This window comes from Urocitellus parryii, chromosome 8 (assembly GCF_045843805.1).
Source record: "Urocitellus parryii isolate mUroPar1 chromosome 8, mUroPar1.hap1, whole genome shotgun sequence".
Lineage (NCBI taxonomy): Eukaryota > Metazoa > Chordata > Mammalia > Rodentia > Sciuridae > Urocitellus > Urocitellus parryii.
Window position 1 is genome coordinate 32866078 of NC_135538.1, and position 25350 is coordinate 32891427.

A 25350-nucleotide genomic window follows, 5' to 3' on the forward strand; every position below is an offset into this window, starting at 1 on the left:
TCTCTTGTGACACTGAAGCATCATCTTAACCAGTTTCCTTTCATTGTATCATTTTTTTCTCACATGGCTGAAATACAAAGTATTATTTCCCATTGCCTACAGGATAGAGTAAAAACATCTGAGTTAGCATACTGATCATGCATTGTTTGGCTCTTGCTTCCTTTTCCCATCTCCACTCCCACCCTGTGTTCCAGGCAGATGAGGTACTCCCCGTTCTCTCACCACATTTATTGTTGATGATCCTGGGCCCTTCCCTTTCTGTTCCCACGCCAAGGAGTATACTTACACTCACTTACAATCTTCCCAGTAAGTTCTTTCTTATCCTTCAAGGTCAGCTCATGTCACCCTGGGAAACCTTCCCTCATCAAGTCAGTTACTGTTAGATCATTTATGCCTACATTATAGCTCTTACTCACTTTGTACTATAGTTATTTATTCAAATGCCCTTCTCTCACACTTCTGGAGCCACATTTTATATAGGTTGGTGTTCTCAGAAGCTATCATCAAACAGCAGTTCCTCAGGGGATGAATAGATCTTAGCAGAACCCAAGTGCACAGAATTAAAATTAAGATCTCATAGGCAGAGGTAGTGGTGAGTATGCTGGCCTGATGTTGGATATTTTTTGTTTCTTTTATGTGGATGAGGCTGTGGACTGAGAAACTATTGGGACTTATTAAGGTTTTCTTCTATAAGTCAAGTTTAGAGAGTGAAATTTTTGATGTGAAGCTATAGAACGATTTGAAATTAGGAAGAACTAATAAAACAGAGTGTAGGATTAGAAGCACACTGGATTCTCAAGTGCCAGTCCATTGCAGATTGCATAGATAGGCAGAAGGCTGCCCGTGATGCAGCTGAAGTGAGGAGGGACTCTGGCAGCTTTGCACCTCCCCAGGTCCCTCTGCATTTGTAGTTGTTCACTGCCTATTACATACACTGTAGCATTTCCAGCTTGCCTTGGTAGGAGTAGTGTTCAACTTTATCCTTGTTTTTGGATATGATTCTTGTGTTGACATGTTCAATGTTTATGTGTTTCTGGTGGGGCCCCTTGGAACAATGGTGGCTGTTTGAAAGGAAAGGAGAGGAAAGAAAGAAGGGAAATTACGGAAGGTGGTAACCCACCTTGTGGGGAAATAGTTTTCCTTCCACAAATTGAGACAAAATAGATAAATCAGATTGATAGGAGATTACTGTATGTTAATGTTTGATATATAAAAAAGTAAGGTAAACATAATGATACAGTCAACCTTTGAAGGGGAAAAGTATAGATGCAATTTTTGACAACTGAAATTCTATGTTTAATAGTAACTTACATTCATTTACTATTTTACCAGTGGCTGTCAGTGATTTTTCTTGATCTCCACAGACTTAGCTAAATAGCAACATGCAAATATTATCAAAGCTTTTTAAATAGAAGTTTAATGTTCTTTTAGTTTGGGAAGAAAGAGTAGATGATTTTTTTGTCTCTGTGTCTGTCCCCACTTTTCTGAAATTTCTCTCTCTCTCTCTCTCTCTCTCTCTCTCTCTCTCTTTTATATATATATATATATATATATATATATATATATATATTAAAAGGCAGGTGTAGAATTTTTTGGGGTACAGAGGTTGAGATAGAGCTGGCAGGTATTTTAGGTTGGCTGAATTTTTGGTCTCAGGCTCTTAGACAGCAATAAAGGGCCTAGATTGCTGTTTTTCTCCTTATCAGTGTGTCTTCCTTGTTTGTTCTCATCCAGGCAGGGCATTCTGCTATAGGGAAAAGAATTGGGAGTATTAGTCAAAATCTGACATCTAGCCTGGACACATCTGCCATTGATTTAAAATGTAATCTAGACAAATAATCTTAACTTCTGGGCCTCAGATTCCCAATCTAGTAAAACAAGGTAATACTGAGGTCTCTCTGACTCTAAATTTTGATTCTGCAAAAATCCCATTTTGCTCTGTCATATGTAGGGTATTGTATGGGTACTAGCAAAATCTTCGTGTTTTTCTTTGTACCTAGTGGACTTTGTGATAGGTGCTTCAATATTATTTCTTTAGTCCTTAAGGAAACTACCTAGCAGTAACACCTGTCCATTCATAGTTCAAGAAGAATGAGTGTAAACACGTAAGCTTAAAATGCCTTTCTTGACCTCCCAAGGGAGTTGACCACTTGTGTTTTGCCCTTCCTGTACACCCCTCTCTCTCTCTCTCTCTCTCTCTCTCTCTCTTTTAAATATTTTCTTAGTTGGAGATGGACACAATATCTTTATTTTCTTATGTGGTGCTGAGGATTGAACCCAGTGCCTCACACGTGTGAGGCAGGAGCTCTACCATTGAGCCCCAGCCCCTCTGTACTTCTCTTAAATCCCTTATCATGTGTGGTGTAATGATTTGTTTATGTGTCTTCCTGGCTGGATTGTGAATTCCTTTGACCGTATGGGGAAGAATTTTACCTAGGTTCCTGGGGTCTGGATCAGTGCTTGATCCAAAATAGGAACTCAGCAAGTGTTTCTTATATGTGTTAAATAAAATTTAAAGGACATTATTGGTTTGAACTATTCTGCAACTAGGCTGTAGTAGAGCCAACCAAACAAGGTGTCATGCAATCTGCAATCAGACTGAAGTTTTCAAAACCAAAACCAAAATGCCACAAAACCCCAGGAGATTCACAGCAATCAATCAATTTACCTGAGCTGGTGTGTTAAAGGAGATATTTCTGTTTCAACACTAGGTTAACTGTATTGACCATCTGTTTTTTTGTACTGTCTCTGCTTTCCTTAGCCCTTTTCTTGAGTCTATAGAGCCAACCCTTTCTGCTCAGATCATTGCATTACTCATTCTGTGGAATGGGATGTTGCCAATTCTGAAATTGAACCTTTCCTCCAAAAGCCAATTAAAATCTTAAAATTGAATTTATTGTTATTTTTTCTTTTGACAACCATGAAATAGGATGAAAAACAAAGCATTTTAAAGTTCATACCATATTACTATAATGGTTTGATTTTATAATTTAAAAAATAATATTTTTTTTACTTTTATAGTTAATTTAGAAAAGATTTGTTAAGAGCTTTGTACTAATACTTTTTAAAAATGTTTTTTAAATAGTAATATTTTGATTAGAGGTTTTCAACTACTGCTCCTCATTTTTATACCTGCCTCCACTTTCTGTCCATAAACCCCTATAAAAATCCAGGGTCCTACAGTGTGTTTCTTTCCAGAGTCCCACAAATCTACAAGATTTTTGAATACTGCATTTTAACAGATGTAATTGTGTTTAATGTAATAGATAGAACATGTTAGTTTAACATTGCCAAGATGTCTGGTTGGGAAAAATTTTGCAAATGACTCATGGGAAAATTATTCTGAATTTAGAGCCTCAGAGAAGTTAAACTGTGGTGATGTTTGTGTCAGGAGAGAACTTATGCACTATAGCCAAGGCACTAGTGGAAAACTGTGTGCATGTGTGTGTGTTTGTGTTTTCTTGCTGACATCAGATGTATCAATAAGAACAATCCTATGCAGTGTGGTTTGTTAGAAAGTTTTACAGACCAGCTGAAGTTCATCTGTGTTGAGAAGTCATAAAACTTCTCTATGTTGTTCAGGAAGAAGTATAGTCTTGCCTGATGATTGGTGGATGGCAAAATTGGATTCTGTGTAAAATCAGTAGAATCAAAAAGAGGTTTATTTTGGAGAATTATTTTGTGCTCAGAGTTGATGTTCATTAAGGTTTTGGAGGTGTGAGTTGACCCGTCAATAGTTGGGTCCTCTACTACATTTTAATTCCTTATTCTGTGGTGTGTTTTTTTTTTTTTTTTTTGTCCTCATAAAGTAGGAGGTTGGACAGTTTTCAAAATCAAGAAATTATGATCTTGGTTTAGGCTAAAATTCTTGTGAACAAACTCACATACATAAGTTCCCTCATAACCAGTTTCCTTGAGTAGTTAAAAATTAGCATTCTGAGGATAAATCTTCACATTTCCAGATTTATAATGGTACACTATCAAAACATGGCTTTAAGAAAATCTTCCCAAAACAGATGTAATAGATAAAAATTCATATTAACAAATTTTTATATTAAAAATTAATGTTAAAAATTTGTAGGTATTTTACTTTGTACATTTTGTGTACCTCCATGCACTTAAGATTTTAAGTGAAAAAAAAAAAAGATTTTAACTGGAGAGGAATAGCTTAAATTTAAATCTAGTAGGAAGACTTGTGTTCCCCTAAAAGGAGCCATGTTTTGATATTATACCATTATAAAACTGGAAATGAGGTTTATTCTCAGAACACTATTTTTTTTTGTTCTTTTTAGGTATACATGACAGTAGAATATATTTTGACATATAAACATGGAGCATATCTTATTCTAATAGAGATTCCAGTTTTGTGGTTGTACTTGATGTGGAGATTCAACGTGGTGTATTCCTATATGAACATAGGAAAGTCATGTCAGAGTCATTCCACTCTTTCCTATTCCTCTGTCTGCTGCCTTCCCTTCATTCCCTTTTGTCTGTTCTACTTAACGTCTATTCTTCCCCTTTCCCGCACTTTATTGTGTTTGGCACTCATATTTTAGAGAACATTTGACCTTTGTTTTTTTTTCGGGGGATTGGCTTATTTCACTTAGCATGATAATTTTCAGATCCATCCATTTACCAGAAAATGTCATAAAGTCATTCTTTTAAAAATTCTTTAGTTATACATGACAGTAGAATGTATATGGGAGTATAACTTCCCATTCTTGTGGTTGTATATGATGTGGAGTTACACTGGTAGTGTATGCACAGATGAACATAGGAAAGCTATGTCGGATTCATTCTACTGTTTTTCCCATTTGTATCTCCCGTCCCGCCTCCCTTCCCATTCACACCCACCCACAATCAGGTGTGCCTCTACTCCTCCTTCCCTCCTACCTATTGTGAGTTAGCATCCATGTATCAGAGAACATTTGGCCTTTGCCTTTTGGAGGGATTGGCTTATTTTACTAAGCATGATAGTCTCTAGTTCCATCTATTTACTGGCAGATGTCATAATTTCATTTTTTTAATGGCTGAATAATATTCCATTGTTGAGGGGCATCTGGGTTTATTCCATAGCTTAGCTGTTGTGGATTGAGCTGCCATAAACATTGATGTGGCTGCGTCACTGTAGTATGCTGATTTTAGTTCCTTTGGATACATACTGAGGAATGGTATAACCAGGTCAAATGGTGGTTCTATTCCTAGTTTTTTTTGAGGAATCTCCATACTGCTTTCCATAGTGTTTTTTTTTTTTTTTTTTTTTTTTGCAGTCTCACCAGCAATGTATGAGTCAACCTTTCCCCCCACATCCTCACCAACATTTATTGTTACTTGTGTTCTTGGTTGTTGCCACAGAATGCTAATTTTTAAATACTCAAGGGAACTGATTGTAAAGGGTGGGGTAAAAATTTTCCTTTATTAATCTATATGATTTTCATATAGACTTCTTTCCTAAACCCAATTTAAATGACACTATATATAATTTCTATACTTCTGTGGAGTCCCTTCTTTGTCATTAGGGTCCCACTCACAAAACCTCATCTATCTTAACTATCTTCCAAAGCCACAGTATCCACATACTATCATATTTGGAGTTAGGTTCAACATGTGAATTTTAGGAGGGACACATTCAATCCATAAGGATAGAAGAGTAAAAGAAGAGGGCAGGAGCCCCAGAAGATAAGAAAGGGTGATCAGAGATGATATTCAGGTAACCAGAAGATATCCACGGTAGTCAGAGGTACCTGGGATGGAGTTGGAGGTCTACCAGTGCTCTAGATCGATAGCTCTCAGACTTCTGAATTCCAGAGCAATTTCAAAAACTGTTTGGAGGCAATATTTTCAGGAAGTCTACTGTAACAAATTTGCAATTGTACTACCAATATTTATTAAAAAAAGTGGAAAGAACTTAATCTGAAGAAAGGATGATGCTTTGAATTGTATAAAATTGGCTCCACTAAAAAATTCATTAAATTGCCATTATGTGAATCAATTAAAACTTTGAGGTGGGTAGTGAAGTTTACTTCCATTATATAGGAGTGTTTAAAAGTTTTGTATTTGCTCATTTTGACAGATTAATCTTCTTGAAACTGCTACTGAAACTTAATTTCATTTAGATTTTTCCATACAGTAAAACTTATCCTATTTAAATATGTAAAGTGCTTTATTTGTTATTAAAAATATTTTTGAAGACTTTGAAGACTTTGTCAGTATGAACATATAAAACTACTTGTTTTAGGGACTGCTTGATAGGTGAGGATTTCTAGTAGGAGGGTAAGAATGCACATGAATCTGTAGTCTCAGTTCTGAATCATTAAAGTAAATATATACACTGGAAAAAAATTCCAGAATTTAAATTGTGGAAATGTAATAGGTTGGTACTATAGAGTTAAGGAAGATTAGTTATTTTTCAGATCACATTGATCTAGATTTTAGAATTGACATCGTTTCCTTTAATAACTTATGTTTACTTTGCTTCCATGTATATTTGTAGTCATGTGATGGATGTAGGATTATCTTACTTTTTGTCACTTCTCAATTTAGAATTGACAGTGTAAAACAGGGATATATCAGCTTTATACCTTTATCATAGTATCCAATCTAGGTTAAAATGGCATCTATTTTTCTATATGCTGTGAATGAATAGAAAACTCTTAGATAAGTCAAAATAAACATCATCTCTATATGTTGAAAACTGGGTTCTGTATTTGCATGGTTTTTCTGTATCTGAAAATGTATTACAGTTTGTAGAAGTTTATAAATAAAGGTGATTTGACTATATGATGAATATATATGCTTTTGGTGTCTGTAGGGTGGATTAAAATGATAAACATAAAAAAAAGTTGAGGGGCAGAGACCCAAAGCAAAGCAAAAATCATTAACACAAAAACTGAGAAGAAAATTCTTGGTAACAATAGAATTATAAAAATTCTAATTATGGAATTATAGTTTTGTCATTAAAATCAGCTTTTTTAGTAGAAGGTCTCTTCATTTAGTGGCTATAACAGGCAGCCAGGAAGCTGATTTTTTTTCTTTGACCCATGTGAATTTTCTAGCTGAGGAATGAAATGACTTGGAACCAAGCTGAGCTTTTCCACTGAGCATGCCTTTCTCCAGCAGGGTCTGGCTTGGGTGGGGCCAGTTTTGCTCATTAAGCTTTTGGACACTGAATTTCCATCAGCTTTCCACAGTCTCCCAATGACAGGGAACGGCAGACCACGGGGGTTTGATGTGCTTAAAAGTTGCGTATGTATTTCAAGCGGGAGATTTTTGGAACAGATTCTGTGATAGCAGTTGGGTTTTGTGGTACATTCTTGTTTCTGCTTGGGAAGGAAGTTTGCTTTTGAGAGCATGATAGAATATCCAGGGGACTGAAAATTTAGAAAATAACTAATGTACAGAGTAGATGGAATCAGGGTACGACCAATGTTTGGTAAGAGAATATGTTCCATTTGAATCAAGGGCTATGGGGGAAAATAGTTTTTAGGGGCCAGAGTTTACTTTTAGACCACTTGTTTGCGTTTTTTAGTTGTGTTGAATTTTGGCAAGTTTTCTTTCAGATAATATTCTTTCTTCAGAGATTTGAAATGTGAGAGTAGTGAAAGTTAGTTGTGTGTCTTGCTGTTTCATAATTATTTCAGTGTTGTGATGTGAAGAACTATGAAAGTTATCTAAAATGCCATGAAACCTGCTTAAAGTTAATAGTATGCAGTTATTTTAATATATTAAAGGACAAATGAATTTAATGAATTTATTCTGACCCTAATTGATGTGATTAAAAGAAGGTGAACTATACCTGAGATTTAAATTCACAATTTTTAGCATCTGAATATAGTTGCATTAACAGTTACCATGAACTGTATGCCTTTTTGATGTTGTCTTACTCTAAGTAATATTGTTTGAATAAGATAGGTATCAGCATCTTTTATTACTGAATATTTAATCTGTTGTCACATTGAAGAAATGTGAAAAACTCACCATGTTGCCCAGAATCTGACATCCAGACATAGAAAAAAAAAAATCTTCCTCATGCTTTTTTTCTTTGTATAATCTTCCTAACAATCTTTTCTAAAAACAAAACAAAAGAATAACAAAAACAAAAAAATCTTCCCCCTAAAACCCCTTGTTTTGGTGCTGCTACTTCCTAACAATGAAAACCAGTACCATTTTACCAAGTGATCTCTTTAATTCCTTTTTATTGTTGCCACGGAAGAGAATGCCCCTGAAGTAATTGTGGTATATTTGGTGGGGGTGGAGCACACATGTGTGTACTTGAGAAAGTTTTCAATTTGTTATCCCAGTCAAATAATTGGCAACGTGGGTGTTGGGAATGAAAAAATGTCGATGATGCTGATGATCTGCTTGGCATCCCCTGCCCCCATCATTTTTGTAGTGTTCTGTATAGATGATATATTGATGACATAGAATTTAACATCAAGCAGGATCACAAAGCATGTTAAGTTAGAAAGGTAAATTTTAAAATTTTGACATAGTTTTGGTTGAATTTTTGATACACTCTGAAGATTGAATGCCTGACATTATTTTCCAGCGGCATCCTCTACCAAATCACTTGTGCAAATATTAAACTTCAAGTCTTTTACCTCAGGATGCATTTATCTCAAGAATTTTACCTTAAGGGTGTGTTGTAGCTCCTTCCACCTAACAATAGTTATTTGAGGCTTCACTAAGTAAACCGTTGTGCTCAGAGTAGAAATACTTCCCCAAAAAAAAAAAAAAAAGTTTTGTGGCATTCCAAATGGCATGTCTAATTTCATTTTAGTTACAGTTTTTCCCTTCTGGAGAAAGTTGTTCCAATCATGGCAGGATTGGACCGTACATAATTCTAACATCCTTCTAATTATGGACTTACTAGTGGACTAGAGTCAATGTTTGGCATTCACCTCAACTAGAAAGATCATTCAATTTATAGTTTTATTTTTTAGAGTACATACTCTACATTGACGTAACTCTTCAGTAGTGCTATCAATATTTAAAATGGAAGAAGAGCTGATGATCAAAATTTTATAACTGAATTATGTTTTTTTGACAAGGTTTAGGTATTTATTTCTATCCAATGCAGCATTCCAAAGCTTATAGAGAAGAGGATTAGAAAGATGAGATCAGGGTAGGCTCCAGCTTGGTGGACTTGTCATCATGTGGGGGTTGATTGACTTTGACAAGCTTTGTCTTATGACCTATTAAAATGCAGCGTCTGCAGCTCTGCATTTATCCTGTGCAGTTAACCTTGGTGGATTTATCGTTAGCTTATTTGGGAAGAGCCTCCTGAACAACTACTGTTATTTGGTAGCTGCAGAATTTAGAGTTTATTTACACAGAGATGGTAGTAGGATGATTGTAAAGATTACCACTTTTTACTAACCGATTTTGAGTTTTATGATGGGTCTGGGTGGGGATCTTATGTATAGTGTAGATGGGATGAGCTCAGAAAACCTAAACTCCCTAGTGTCTGTTATGATTAAGGGAGATATTCTGTGTCGGCACTGTACTGTTTGTTTGAGCCTGGTTATGCTGTCATTGGAAGAAATTGCTCATTAGTGTATTTTTCTTTTCTTTGGAGCATCATATGATGGTGGTCCAAATAAAGGCTCCCCAAGTATTAGGAACATCACAAAAGTTATTTATTGAGAAGCCACTGCATGCATGACATTACATGAGGAACATGAGGTTATTCATCTCACAAAAATTTTACCCTCTTCATAGGAATGTAGTAGCAGATGTGGGACAGGGAAGAGGTGTGGACAGGAAACATGATGACATGTTTGTGCTTGTTAGGCCAATTTATTCCTGCTTTTCCCTAGGAAGCTGCTGAAAGGGATTGGGGGGTATTTGTATGTGACGAGCTTATACATTTGTTTTGGACTTTTGATGTTGAGTCAATTTATAACTAGGATCATTTTATTTGGCATTTTATTCAAGTTTTTTGATTTCAGTTAGAGAGCACATATGTCTGTACTGAATACAGTTGAGAAAGAGAATTGGTGCTCTTCAAAAAGCATGTTGCAAGGGGAGAGAGGGGAAGGGAGGGGGCATGGGGGTAGAAAAGATGATGGAATGAGATGAGCATCATTACCCTAAGTACCTGTTATGAAGACACGAATGGTGTAACTACTTTGTGTACAACCAGAGACATGAAAAATTGTACTCTCCTTGTATAATATGAGTTGAACAGCATTCTGCTGTCATGTATTCTGCTGTCATGTATAACAAAATAAATAAATTTATTTTTATTTTTTTATTTTATTTATTTTTTTTATTGGTCGTTCATAACATTACATAGTTCTTAATACATCATATTACACGGTTTGATTCAAGTGGATTATGAACTCCCGCTTTTACCCCGTATACAAATTGCTGTATCACATCAGTTACCCTTCCATTGATTGACATAATGCCTTTCTAGTGTCTGATGTATTCTGCTGTCTGTCCTATTGTCTACTATCCCCCCTCCCCTCCCCTCCCCTTTTCTCTCTCTACCCCTTCTACTGTAAATCATTTCTTCCATTTGTATTCTCTTGTCTTACCCCTCCTTTCCTCTTATATGACATTTTGTATAACCCTGAGGATCGCCTTCCATTTCCATGCAATTTCCCTTCTCACTCCCTTTCCCTCCCACCTCTCATCCCTGTTTACTGTAAATATTCTTCTCTAGCTCTTCGTCCCTACCCTGTCCTTGTTTACACCCCTTATATCAAAGGAGTCATTTGGTATTTGTTTTTTAAAGATTGACTAGCTTCACTTAGCATAATCTGCTCTAATGCCATCCATTTCCCTCCAAATTCTATGATTTTGTCATTTTTTAATGCAGAGTAATACTCCATAGTGTATAAATGCCACATTTTTTTTATCCATTCATCTATTGAAGGGCATCTAGGCTGGTTCCACAGTCTTGCTATTGTGAATTGAGCTGCTATGAACATCGATGTAGCAGTGTCCCTGTAGCATGCTCTTGTTAGGGCTTTAGGGAATAGACCGAGAAGGGGAATAGCTGGGTCAAATGGTGTTTCCATTCCCAGCTTTCCGAGAAATCTCCATACTGCTTTCCAAATTGGCTGCACCAATTTGCAGTCCCACCAGCAATGAACAAGAGTGCCCTTTTCCCCACATCCTCGCCAGCACTTATTGTTGTCTGACTTCCTAATGGCTGCCAGTCTTACTGGAGTGAGATGGTATCTTAGGGTAGTTTTGATTTGCATTTCTCTGACTGCTAGCGATGGTGAGCATTTTTTCATGTACTTGTTGATTGATTGTATGTCCTCCTCTGAGAAGTGTTTGTTCAGGTCCTTGGCCCATTTATTGATTGGGTTATTTGTTATCTTATTGTCTAATTTTTTGAGTTCTTTGTATATTCTGGTTATTAGGGCTCTATCTGAAGTGTGTGGAGTAAAGATTTGTTCCCAGGATGTAGGCTCCCTGTTTATCTCTCTTATTGTTTCTTTTGCTGAGAAAAAAACTTTTTAGTTTGAGTAAGTCCCATTTGTTGATTCTATTTGTTAACTCTAGCGCTATGGGTGTCCTATTGAGGAATTTGGAGCCCGATCCCACAGCGTGTAGATCATAACCAACTTTTTCTTCTATCAGATGCCGTGTCTCTGATTTAATATCAAGCTCCTTGATCCATTTTGAGTTAACTTTTGTGCACGGCGAGAGATAGGGATTCAGATTCATTTTGGTGCAAATGGATTTCCAGTTTTCCCAGCACCATTTGTTGAAGATGCTATCCTTCCTCCATTGCATGCTTTTAGCCCCTTTATCAAATATAAGATAGTTGTATTTTTGTGGATTGGTTACTGTGTCCTCTATTCTGTACCATTGGTCCACCCGCCTGTTTTGGTACCAGTACCATGCTGTTTTTGTTACTATTGCTCTGTAGTATAGTTTGAAGTCTGGTATCGCTATACCGCCTGATTCACACTTCCTGCTTAGTATTGTTTTTGCTATTCTGGGTCTTTTATTATTCCATATGAATTTCATGATTCTTTTATCTATTTCTACAAGATATGCTGTTGGGATTTTGATTGGCATTGCATAAATAAATAAATTTAAAATAAAAAAGATTCGAGAGCCATTCACATGGTTAAAACAACAACAATAATAAAGTAATAAAAGCATGTATTACAAAAAAATTAAAAATAAAAAGCATTTTATCAACATGTTCAATGAAGGGACCATTGTGGTTTCTTGAAAAGTTGGTAGTGGTAATTTTTGGAAAACTGGCTGTTTTTGAAACTGATAGTAATTTATGAATCCAAATTACTAAAATTTATGTCAGTGACAAGTTGTTGGATTACATATTGATGCTAACCTTGCTATCTGTGTTCCTCACTATATTGAGAACAGTAATTCTTTCATCTGTATTATTTATGTCTGTTACATATGCTATGAATGCGTTCAAATATTTGCGAGAAAGGAGGAAATAAGATACTGACCCTACCCACATCCTGATGGTCAGTGAAATTTATGGGGTTTGGGGATAACTCAGGATATGTTATTAATGATTATAAAGCCCTAAATTGTTATAGTAACTTACGGATTTCACTTTTTAAATAAACGACTAACTGTCCCACATCATGCTAGGTGCTGGTTAAACAGTAGTGAAGTCATTTTTGGATTTGTGACAGTACTAGATAAGGTCTTTGGAGCTAGACAGCCTGGATTTGAATCCTGGCTCTTCCATTTATTGATTATATGGCTTTGGGTAAGTTGTTTTTCCTTTGACCTTCTTCATCTGTAACCTAGAAATAATTTTAATTTTTACCTTAAAGGATTATAAAGATTAAAGGAATTGCTTCATGCAGAGTTTCTTGAGCAGTCCTCAATGAATGGCTGATGTTATTATTTTTTTGTATTATAACTATTAGTGAAGAAATTGATATAGTCCCCTTTTCACAGAATTTCTATTTGATGACAGTGGGCCACCATTCATTATCACTTTATTATGTGCCACCCACTTTATGTATAGCTTCTAAGTTAGTCCTTAGAGCCATCCAGTGAGTACATATTATATCCCTGTATTGTTTATGGGGAAACTAAAACTCAGCAACACTCAATAACATGGTTACATAGCTAATAAGAGGCTGAGCAGGAGTTCTATTCCCATTCTGTTGATTTCATTTCATCTCCAGATCACCAGGCTGTTTTATACAAATGTTAGGATAACTTCTCACAGGAAGGAGGTAAGTCTAGCTCTGGCCCTTACACAATATTGGAACTCTATCTGAGATAGGGAATTTGTGCAAATGCAGTTCATCTGATGCAGAGCCAGCAGGGTTCAAGAAGTTTCCAATGCCTCTTGGTTTAGACTGCTGGATTGTCCATCAATCCAGTATTATAAGGATTATGTGCATTATAATTATGAGAATAATGGTCTCTGATTGGGATTCTTAATGATTTATGCACAGCCTTTGGTTATGAGCTCTCACTTCAGGAAAGGATATGTTCTGGGATGGCTCCAGTTGCTTGTGGACAGGGCTTTGTCTGGCACAGATCTCTCTCGACATAATCTTTCATGAGACCTGCAGGATTTTTTTTTTTTTCAACAGGTAAGATTGTCAGCATTTATCTTGATTATTATTGAAATTGGGCATTATTGAAAATTATACCCTAATTTTCATATACTTCAATATATGAAGAAAGGGAGTTTTATACTTGATTTTGTGTTTGTTTCATTCTTATTTAGAGTCTTAAAGAATTAATGGTTCATCTCACTAATCTTATCTTGCTTGGGTGGTTGGTTTTAAAAAACTGAGCATCTGCACAAAAACATAAAGAAGACCAATAGAGTAGAGGAAGGAGATCTAGAGGGAGGAGAAAGGGGAGGACATAGAGCAGAACTGCAGAAGAAATTACCAAGTTATGCTATGTCTGTATATGAATTGTGTGTGTATGTATGTGTGTGTGTATAATTATAATGCACTAATTTAAATAACAATAATAGAAGGGAGATCACTAGAGTAGAGCAAGCAGATCTGGGGAGGGGAAAGGAAGGTACTGGGGAATGAGATTGATCAAATTTGTGTGTGTGTGTGTGTGTGTGTGTGTGTGTGAATATGATATAATGAATCCTACTGTTATGTATAATTATAGTGCACCAATAAAAAAAAATTTGTAAAAAAAATGAGCATTTGGAAAAAACAAAACTTTCAACAACCATGGCTTTTAGATATGCAGGTTATAAAACTCTTGGAGAGTAGTAATTACCTGAGCTCTATCTGTATATACTTCCAATCTCTTCAGGCTTATTTTCTAATGCTTTCTTCAGCCTGTGTGAAACTATTAAGATGCTTTTGGCCGCAAGTAACAGAAACCTTTGGCTCAGCCTTTTCAACTATAGGTGTATTTTATTTTACATCACAGAAGCTCTGAAATAGGACCAAACTACATGTGGCATGCTCAGAGGATGGCTTCAGTGACTCTTGCCAGTGTTCTCTATTGTACGTCATTTTGTCCCCAGGTTTTCTTCCTCCATAAATTCAAGACAGCAGCAGCTTTTCCAAGAGTTTTGTATGCAATGCTCAGAGGCAGCAAAGGGGCTCTTTTTAGAGGGAGAAGTTTCTTCCCAGAAATCCACCAATAGACTTTTTGCATATTTGCAAGAAAAGGGAGATTACACAGTTGCCCTGGACCTACAGAACTTACCTTTGTGGCCCATCCTAGAGCCAGCCTCTGCTGTTCACATGTAGAAGAGGCACTAAAGCTGAACAACAATTTGGGTTCTGTTTAAAAGGATAAAAGGCAGTGGAAATAAGTACATGCTCTGAATGAAACCTGATTCCCCTAGACTTGAACTAGCAAATGGTTGAATTTCAAGATCTTTTGATTCTGGGGGCTTAGTTTGAACCAGATGTTAGTTTATGTCTTTAAAGAGATAGTCTTTTTAAAAAATATTTATTTTTTAGTTGTTGATAGACCTTTATTTTATTTCTTTATATGCAGTGATGAGAATTGAACCCAGTGCCTCACACATGCCAGGCAAGTGCTCTACTGCTGAGCCCCAGCCCCAGCCCCAGCCCCCAGAAATAGTCTTTCTTATAGGACCTTTCTCTCTCTTATAACATACTAAATAATAGTTGTTTATTTTTTAACTAGGGTAGGCAGACTTGTATTATTTAAAAAATAGCACTTGTGTATTTTCACCATATAGATAATATAAATAGGCAAATAGTTTCTTTAGAATGTGTTAATACTTAATTGAATAGAGAGGATAGCATTTTCTAGACCTTCTAATACTTAAGAAAAATATAATGGAAAGGACTTACAGTCTACCCCCCCACCCCCTTTTTAGGTACTGGGGATTGAACCAGGGCTTCACGCGTGCTTAGCATGCACTCGGTACCACTGAACTATCTCACAGCCCTTTCAGTCTATTCTACCTGTTTTGGTGTTACTTCCAGATATTTTTAAAATTCTTTTCCTCTGTTCTCCATTTTCTACTTTTCCTCCCCCTCCTTTAAATGTTGGATATATTCCTGTATTTGGGTTGCTGTATTTTTTTCCCTCACATTTGATGCTTTAATAGAAGATAGTGGGGTAATAAAAGAATCTTCTCTGTGGCTATTAGACTCTTTGAGGTGATTAAGCAAGTGATTGTGGGTATCATTAATAATGATGCTCCTACACATCTTCTAACCAGCATAACAATAGCAGATGGAAAACTGGTTTTGTCAGTTTTTGAATTTAAAATGTCTACATGTTACATGTTACCAGTATTATTTAAATCAATGGTTATTTGCTGTTTGCACCATTTTGCTTCTTTAAGTTGGAACAAAGGCCTGCCTTTATTCTCTGTATTTACTATTTTTAAAATGTAGAAATGTATACTTTTCCATTTTATAAGTCTTGGGTCCTTAAATAGTAAGTTGAGTTCTCATGGAAGATAACAAAGGCCTCATAGCTTGTGATCAGCAGAGGCTAGAGCAACTCAAGTGGCAGCCCACCATTCCTACTCTGAAGGGCTTCCAGTTCATATGAACTGAAAGGGCTTGCAGAGTAGCCCAGGTTCTCTCAAGGTCTTAAGGACACATGTGGACTGAAGAACCTCTTACTTTTGAAGTTCTTTGTGAGTGTGTAGAGTTGTCTGTTTGTTTAACTTTGTTTGCTCTAGTATTCTGATTAAGAATGAGTGGTTTAAGCAGTGTTATGTTTTATGGAAGGTAGTTTAGGCTAATGATTGACACAGCACCTTGGAATTTATCTCCTTTAAACGTAAGAAAGTAAAGGATGATTTGATATAATACAGGTCCTTACCAAGAAAGTAAAGGATGATTTTATATAATACAGGTTCTTTTACCTAGAGCAGTACCAATCTTCTACTGATGATGGTTTTCTGCTTGGATGCATGTTAAATGATGCATACTTTTTCTCATGGAGCTGTCAGAATAACAACATTTTTTATCAACCCAGATGGAGCATGCCAACATGGTAATTGTGACAAAGCCACATAGTTGTCTAATGGGCTGACTGTTCACAGCATTATTCTTTTTGGTTGGTGATAAGTAGGAAGGTCTTTACTTGGTATGTTATTTAACTATATTGATGATGGATTTTGGGTAATTGTAATTAAAGATTAGTGCAGTGAGTTGCTCATTTTGTCTTTGCTTACCTAACTTTGTTATCTTAGGATATTTCAGTGTCTGAGTCTGATAAAATCATATTGAGAGTATTAGACTGGATAATTTAATAATATTCATTCAATAATCATTAGTAACCTTTTTTAAGAAATCAATCAGTTACCATTGTGTTTTCTTTTCCTAAATATGGACCACTTCACAAATTTGCCTATGATCCTTGCACATAGGCTATGCTAATGTTCTCCATATCATTACAATTTTAGTATATGTGCTGCTGAAGGAAGCACAGTATTATCATGTTTTATTAATTGTGGCAAATTGTTCAATAAATCATTTTATCAACAAAAAGGCAATCTTCGGTTTTGAGCTCTATTGAGATCTTGAAACTACTATAGGAATATGCTTATTTATTTATACTTTTATCTACCCTTATTATTGAGTATTCTCAAACCAATTAGCCATTTCTGTTGTTTACTGTCTTGTTACTTCCATTTGGATGGGTAACACTGTTCAACTCTGAGGTTCTTAAAACTTAAAATTGTGAGTACAGTGGTACTGATGAGGACAACTCTAGGAGGCACAATGGGTATAGTTTATCTGTGTTCTTTCTCTCTGTATTGGAACTCTGTCTTCAATTTCTGTTCATAGTTTGGTTATGATCACATGGCTAACTTTCAAATATTTTTCAATATAACTTTCAAATGTGATATTGGTTTGTAAATTTCTTATGGGGGAAAGGGCTACTTATAGTAAATCACAGAATACATTCATGTTCTTCTGTAATCATTTTAACAAACTGGCATGAATCTTTGCTGAGGACTAGAGCAGGGGCTCTGATTAATTAGATCATTCATGTGTAATGGGATTGGGATTGCATTATGAGGTATTAGTGAGGTAATGTGTACAGCTGTGCGGTTATTCATTTAGTGGTCTTGGACAAATCACTTATATTTTGGTTATTATTTACAAAATTAAGTTAATATCTACTTTGTAAGATGTTTTGAGTAGCAGCATGGTTCCTGACACATTAAGATATGAGTGGTACCTCCTGTGATTGAAGTATAAACACCTATTAATACTTTGAACCTTAGGGTGGAAACTTTGGTTTTATATTTTATTGCCTTTAAAAATTTTGGCTGAAATTCAGCTGTTTTTGAGTAGTCCCCAGATACTTTCTTACAACCAGAGTAATTAAAGAGCTGTCAGTTTATCTTGGTTAGACAAGGGTTGGGAATTTTTTTTTTTCCAATTTTACCAGGGTTTTTATTCAATTCTCAGAATTTAATTAGAGAGTATATGCTAGAAGTCAACTTTGGTTATTTCATGACTAATGTAAATAATATTTTTCTCTTAAATGTGCATGAAAAATGACATGTTAAAAGGGGAAAAAGGTTTTCTGTGCAGTATGGAGCCAGTTTAAGTGTCTTTGGTTGGAAGACATGCTTTTGCATTTTAAATGCCTAAGAATGAGAAGTAACATTGGGCATGTGGTTATGATACTTAACTGTTCCCTCTTTTATAACAGTACCCTCAAGGACATTATGTTTCCGATCTTCCTGCCCCTGCCTCAGTATGTGTATATATATTTGGCCTTCATGCCATTTCGTCATCTGTGGGTTATGATAAGTGTTCTTGTTATGATCCTCTTAAGATCAAGTGACATTGTTTTTCTAGGTAAAGTCAGTATCATCCATGTTTGCAACCATGTACCCATATGACCATAACTTCTGAGTAGCATCTCTAGTGCATATCCAGCCTCCTTCAAAACCTGTTGTGTCTAGTGTCTAGACATCTCCACAAACTTCTCAATTGCAGTGGATTCAAAATTGAGCCAGGTTTAGTGGTATATACTACTAGCAACTTGGAGGCTGAGTCAAGAGATCATAAGTTTGAGGCCAGCCTTAGCAAATTAGCAAGACCCTGTCTCAAAATAAAAAAGGCTGAGGTAGAGCACCTCTGGGTTCAATCTCTAGTTAGCACCCCCACCTTAAAAAAAAAAGTTAAAAGTCTTGACAAGATTCACTTTTCATGTGTGCAGTATTTCCGTGGATGGTTCTACTATTCCCCCATTGGCCCATGACCTGGGACAACCTTCCTTTGATCCTTGACTTTGTGTATTTATTTAGACCCCCAAATCATTTCCAGTCTACTACATTTTTACCATGAGATTTACTTCTTTTGCTTTACCCCACTTCTTCCATAGTACAAAACCATGTCTGAATTATTGTAGCAATCTCCCAGATGTTTTTCTGTTTTAGTCTTTACCTTTACTTTATAACCATGTTGGACAATTTGAAATAAGAATCCTCTGACTCCGAGGCAAGGCACCTTTCTGTAAGAGACCTGAGGGGCCAGGCACACCTGTCATCCCAGGGACTAGGGAGGCTGAGGCAGGAGGATCGCCAAGTTGGAGGCCAGCCTCAACAACTTAGCAAGGGGAGACTCTCTCTCCACTCAGATATCAATAGTCCAGAGTAAGGTCAGGTTAGGGTGTTATATACGCAGATTTTTAGAAGTCATTTACATAACAATAAGCCTATAAAAAGCGGGATGTATTTTAGCTGAGGTTAAAAAGAAAATCTACAGACTGCACTGTTAAACTGAAGTGTCTAAAATTCACTAACCTCAATAATTTGGAAAAAGAAATTCTATAAAAAGGAGAGTAAAGAAAAGAACATAATACATAAAGTGACAAATTTGAAGACACACCAAATATATGTATCCAAAGAGTGTCATATATTGGTGCTTTCAAAAGACAAATTAATTTGAAATAAATGTGGTTAATGTGAAAAAAAAAATAAGAATCTGATTACAATTAGTCTCCTGATTAAAGAGCTTGCTATGATGTTTTATTGCCTTTAAAATAACTTCTAGAACCTCCAAACCTCAAGGTTTGTTCATGCTGTAGCATGTACCGTGTTTCATTTTTTTTTTTTAAACTGGATAACATTCTATTTTATAGACATGCCACACTTTATCTATTCATCAGTTGATAGGCACTGGTGAGTAAGGCTGTTCTGAACTTTCATATACAAATAGATGTTTTCTTTTAGGTATATAACTAGCAATATAATTTGATGGGTGATATGGTAAATCTGTATTTAAATTTTAAAAGCTGTTTCCTCAAGTAGTTGTACCATTTTGCATTCTTATTAGTAATGCTGTGAATTCCAGATTTTCCATATCCTCATCAATACTTTCTACTATGTCTTTTTGATTATAATGGTCCTAGTGGATTTGTGGAGTGTTTCATAATAGTTTTGCTTTATAACTGATGACTAACCATGTTGAACATCATTTCATGTGCTTAGTGGTCTTTTGTATATTTTTTTAGAGAAATGTCTTTTTTAAAACCTTTGCCCATTTTAAAAATTGGTTTTATGTCTTTTTATTCTTGAGTTACAAAAATTTCTTCTTATATATATTCTGGATAGCAAAATATTAATCTGTTAGATATATGATTTTCAGAAGATGTGAGTAGTATTTCAGGAAACAAATATGGCAGTGATACATGCCACATTGTTGATGAACTATGAAAACATGCCAAGCAAAGATGGCATGTCTTGTATGATTTAGGATATTTGCAGCATCCATAATAGGCAAGTCCATGAAACATGAAAATAGATTATTGGTTGTTAGGGGACAGGGGAAGAGAGGAGTGGAGAGTGACTACTAAAGGGTCCAGGACTTCTTTCTGGAATGATGAAAATGTTCTGTAATTGATAGTAGTGGTCGAACAATCTTGTGAGAATATACTCAGAACCACTAATTGTGTACTTTAAAAGCATGAATTTTATGGTATATGCATTGCATTATATCTCAAATTTGCTTTAAAACAAGTGTGCTTTAGTTTTGTTGTTTTTTGTTTTGTCTTTTAAATTTGTACCACTTACGAAGATGGTAATGACATTATCTATTGGCCAGGGTGCCCCAACTTTGAATACTTGAATCATTAGCAAGAGAGGGGAGAAGTGTAGTCCACTCTCGCATGGGCCCTGCCTATTCTTCTTTTTGCTGGTGCTGCTGCTGCATTTGAAAAGTCCCCATTTGTTTTTGTAAAATTTAGACATGCAGTTATTTTTAGATTTAATTTAAATTTTTCTTTTCATTAGGTGCGATAGGATCAATCATTAGGTTTTGACCCCCATATTATCTTTATTTCATTTGGATTAGGGCCTTTCGATATTTTTCTTACAATCAAATACACAAAGAAAAAGGTGTTTGAGGTTGGATTGGATAAAGTTGGAGTTTTGATTATGGTTTCAGTACCTTTCCCAGATTAGCTTTTGTACTGAAATAGTGATGGGTGAATTACAAGATTTAATATCAAAGCACAAAACAGTACATTTTTATTTCAACTTTAATTTGCTTACTATCAAGCCTCCAGCATTTAAAATTTGTTCTTGTAATACCTAGCATTTTTTTTGTAGATTTTGGGTTTTAATATGTGAAAATGCAGGGAAATGTGTCTCAATACTTTTTAGCATTGTTGACAACATTTTCATGTTACAGTATAAAGGCTACCAAATACACAGAAGTAGTTTTTTCTTAAAAAATTGGATTTATTGTGCTCATTGTTTATAAGTAAGTGAAACAAAATAAAAGTAATCCCTTTCCTTTTGTTTTCCCATTATAGGGCTTGGACCAGGGACACTTTACACTAGCTACACATCCTCAGTCATATTTTCTTTTTCTTTTTTTTTTTTTAAATTTTAATTTTGATCTTGAAACAGTCTCAGGTTGCACAGACTGGCCTCAAACTTGTGATCCTCCTGTTTTCAGAGTAGCTGGGTATGAGCCACTGTGCCTGGTGATCAGTCTTTCTTAAGTCTTGTTTTTTTTAAGTTCTAGCCATATAGAACTTATATTATGATGCTAGTTTTGGTTCTATGATTCTTTAAGAGAATTCTAAAAGTAAGAAAGCAGTCTCCATTTTCTCTTGTGCTTATGAACCTGCTTTCTTAACTTGTGCTTTCTCCATTTCATTTCTGTCATTCCTCTTCCCACCCTGCTTTAACCTTCCCTTCCTCTTGCCACCAGGCTAAAATTGGGAGACTTTATAAAATATTTTTTGACTTTTGTTTTGTTACAGTATAAGCCGTGACCATGACTACTGAAGTTGGCTCTGCATCTGAAGTGAAGAAGGACTCTGACCAGTTGGGAGCAGATGTGACCAAGGAGAAAGCTAAACAAGTAGCAGAAAGTCAGCAGCATCAGTCATCTGAACGAGAGGAGGAAAAAGGTTCCCAGCCACCACCACCTGCTGAAAGCCAAAGCAGTCCACGCCGCCAGAAGAGAGAGAAGGATACATCTGAGAGCAGGGGTATTTCCCGATTTATACCCCCATGGCTCAAGAAACAGAAGTCTTATAATTTGGTAGTGGCCAAAGATGGAGGAGATAAAAAAGAGCCAACTGAAGCTGTTGTGGAAGAACAGATTTTAGATAAAGAGGTTTCCCTTCCAGAAGAAGAGAGACAGGCCAAAGGGGATGCTGAAGAAACTGCTCAGAGCAAACACCAGGATGTTAAGGTGGAAGTCAAGGAAGGAAAACCTTCAGTGAGCAAAGCTGAGACCCAGGTATCGTTGAGAGCAAGTGATTGGGAATGAGAACCTAAGGACTTACGGAAAAGGGTCTGTTTGGGATCATTTCCAGTTTTCTTACATTGTGATATTGGTTTGGCTTAATGTGTTTGGAATACAGGTATCGGATTGGTCTCCCTTAGACTTCTGCCATTCCTTTTTGAAACAAATTCCAAAATAATAAAACAAAGCAAAAAAACCCCCCAAGAAACAACCCCCCCCCCAAAAAAAAAAAAAAACAACCAAACAACAACAACAAAAAACATGTACAGATTGTTAAGAGGTTCCTACAGATTCCTGTTAAGGTTAAACAGATACTCTGAGACTCCTGCTACCTTTTGTTTTAAATAATATTCCCTTTGTTTATTTACTCATTTATTTATGTGTTCAGTGGGTAATAAGTAGTAAATAGTACATTTTGGTTGCCTAATGAAGTCTAGTTTTGCTGTGGTTTGAGATTTTAATTGGAAAATCTGTTATTTCCATGATATTTAAATTGTGTTTCCTAGGATATAGTTTCTTTTAGTCATTTAATGCTAAAGTGGCCAACTTGACAAAATGAGAAAATTGGCAGTAGAAGGAGGATGAAGGGAAATATTCTTCATGGCATAATTTTCAAATTTTTTAGAATCTTAGGCTTATGATAGTTTGAATACTGAGCACAGCTCTTCAAGATTTTCCTTTTAAGCCAGGCTAGGTGGCATGTGCCTTTAATTGCAGGTACTTGAGAGTTGAGGCAGGAGGATTGCTTGATCTCAGGAGTTTGAGGCCATTCAGGGCAACAATAGCAAGACTCCCCCTCTGGGGGTGAGGGTGAACAAAAAGATTTTCTTTTTAATATGTTGTCTTCTGCAAGTTGGTTAACTTTAGCATGTACTTAATTGTTTTCTCCTTGGTAGCCTGCTGAAGAAATCAGGGAGGAGAGAGAAGAGGTGAAGGAAATACAGGAAGATGAAGTGGCAGCACCAAGGGAGACCAAGGAAGTGCAAACTAATGAACTGAAAGCAGAGAAGACTTCTCAGAAAGCCACCAAGAAGACCAAAACTGTCCAGTGTAAAGTGACCCTCCTAGATGGCACTGAATACAGCTGTGACCTGGAGGTGAGACAGAGAGATAATCAGCGAGCTATCTTGTTGTATGGAATGAAAGACATTCTGCCCTTTTTGTGGCATGGTACAATGAGTATATTTTTGTGTTTTGTTAACAAAATGTATGCCAGTATGGTGCAATTTTTACAATTAAAAAAACAACACAGAAGAGGGACATTATTTCCATGACAAACAGCATATCTTTTTTTTCTGTCTTTCTCTTTTTGGGGGATGGTATAAGGGACTAGGAATTGAACCCAGCTGTGCTGAGTCATGTCTCCAGACCCTTTCATTAATTTTGAGACAGGGTCCTGCTGAGTTGCTAAGGACCTGGCTAAGTTAATGAGGCTGGCCCTGAACTTGCAATCCTTGTACCTCAGCCTCCCAAGCCACTGGGATTATAGGTATGCACTACCATGCCTGGCTCAAACAGTATTTCTTGATCTTGAGGATAAGCTGGGATGATGTTTTTCCATTGTGCACTCACTGGTCATGTGTACTGGTTTATGTGTGTTCTGAATGGGCATTACGTGTTTTGAATAGTACCTCTGGCTGTAAAATGTTTTACTTAAGGACAAATGATAGTTATAGGTTGGTCTTTCAGAATAATGAAATTTTGGCAGTGAACTTTTATATTGAGAAAAGAGATTTATTTAAAATCTATATTTAGTTGCATTTAGTTAAACACCTGATTTACAGGTAATTCATTAGTACTGATGCTAACTTAGGCCAGTGTAATCATTTCAAGTACCCAGCACCTTATAATTTTATGCCAGTTAGAGAAATTGTTACTTTTTTCAACTAAATTTATGTATATATTGTATACTATAATTTAATGTTTAAGAATCTGTGTGAACTGCTTTGGATTATCTCAACTAATATTTGTAAGAATCAATGTAAGGTATTTATTATTGTTATTCCAGTGTTATAGTGGGGAATGTAAGGCTTCAAGAAAGGTGAGGGGCCGGGGTTAAATAACTTGGCCAAAGTTTCGCAGCTAGTTGTTGGTGGAGCAGGTATCCAAACCTGGCATCTTGGCTGTAGAGCTCATGAACCTGACCACAGAACTGCATAGCTTTGTCTGCCACATGTGGGACCGATTTTACTCATTTAAAATATGAGCTAGTCTTTAGTTTTATATTCAGTATTAAAAACATTTTCCCCAATTTCTTGAATTCTTATTTAAAACAGGAGTTATATTTAAAAACAGTGAAAATATTCACTTGGTAAAGACATCTTTTGTCTATTAATCGAACAAGAGTTTATCATATATTTGAAGGTGTATTATATTGCAAGGTGTGAAAGTGTGGAAATGAATAGTTCTGAGTCCTTGCTTTGTATTAGCTATCTAGAGCTTTATTTTACTTCTCTTAGGTATATATAATGGTTCTAATATTTCAAGTTGAAGAAAATGTAGCAAAGGAGGATTAAATATGCCTGTAATTCCAATTGCTCTGTAGACTAAGGCAGGAGAATTGCAAGTTCCAAGTCAGCTTCAAAACTTAGCGAGGCCCTAAGTAACTTAGCGAGGCCCTAAGTAACTTAGCGAGGCCCTAAGTAACTTAGCGAGGCCCTAAGTAACTTAGCGAGGCCCTAAGTAACTCAGCAACAGCGAGGCACTAAGCAACTTGGTGAGAACCTGTTTCTGGGCTGGGGATGTGGCTCAAGCAGTAGCGTACTTGCCTGGCATTCGTGGGGCGCTGGGTTCGATCCTCAGTGCCACATAAAGATAAAATAAAAGATGTTGTGTCCACCGAAAACTAAAAAATAAATATTAAAAAATTCTCTCTCTCTCTCTCTCTTCTCTCAAGAGAACCTGTTTCTGAATAAAATAGGGCTGTGGCTGTGGCTCAGTGGTTGAATGCCACTGAGTTCAATCCCCAGTACCAACCAATAAACAAAACACCACCACCACCAACAAAACATAATTTATCAGTATCCTAGAAAATATTAGAATTGTTTTCTGAATTGATTCAGTTACATAGTATTTAATCAGATGTCTGTGTCTTTCCTCTCAATATTAGAATTTGGGAGTGTAGGTGTTTGAGAACCAACTTGTTCCCTCTTATGTGACCTTGAGTCATTTACTCAACATC

At 36.1% G+C, this 25350-nt stretch overlaps 1 protein-coding gene and 1 non-coding gene across 13 annotated transcripts in view; one reads left to right on the forward strand and one right to left on the reverse strand.

Annotated features, from left to right (window-relative positions):
* Epb41l2 (erythrocyte membrane protein band 4.1 like 2) overlaps positions 1-25350 on the forward strand; it is a 196506-nt gene that overhangs the window by 70175 nt on the left and 100981 nt on the right. For 9 of the 12 annotated variants that reach the window (XM_077801974.1, XM_026380655.2, XM_026380689.2 and 6 more), the window contains 2 exons: positions 21679-22163; positions 23066-23266. In XM_077801974.1, the coding sequence (XP_077658100.1) occupies positions 21693-22163; positions 23066-23266 (672 nt within the window). In that variant the 5' untranslated portion in view covers positions 21679-21692. Of the gene's footprint in view, positions 1-7169; positions 7241-7394; positions 7433-13142; positions 13194-21678; positions 22164-23065; positions 23267-25350 lie in introns of those variants that run through there. The other 3 variants (XM_026380661.2, XM_026380670.2, XM_077801973.1) reach the window with 3 other exon arrangements.
* LOC113177030 (U6 spliceosomal RNA) lies at positions 16767-16873 on the reverse strand. Its single transcript, XR_003300105.1, has one exon. It is a non-coding gene; the product is annotated as a U6 spliceosomal RNA (small nuclear RNA).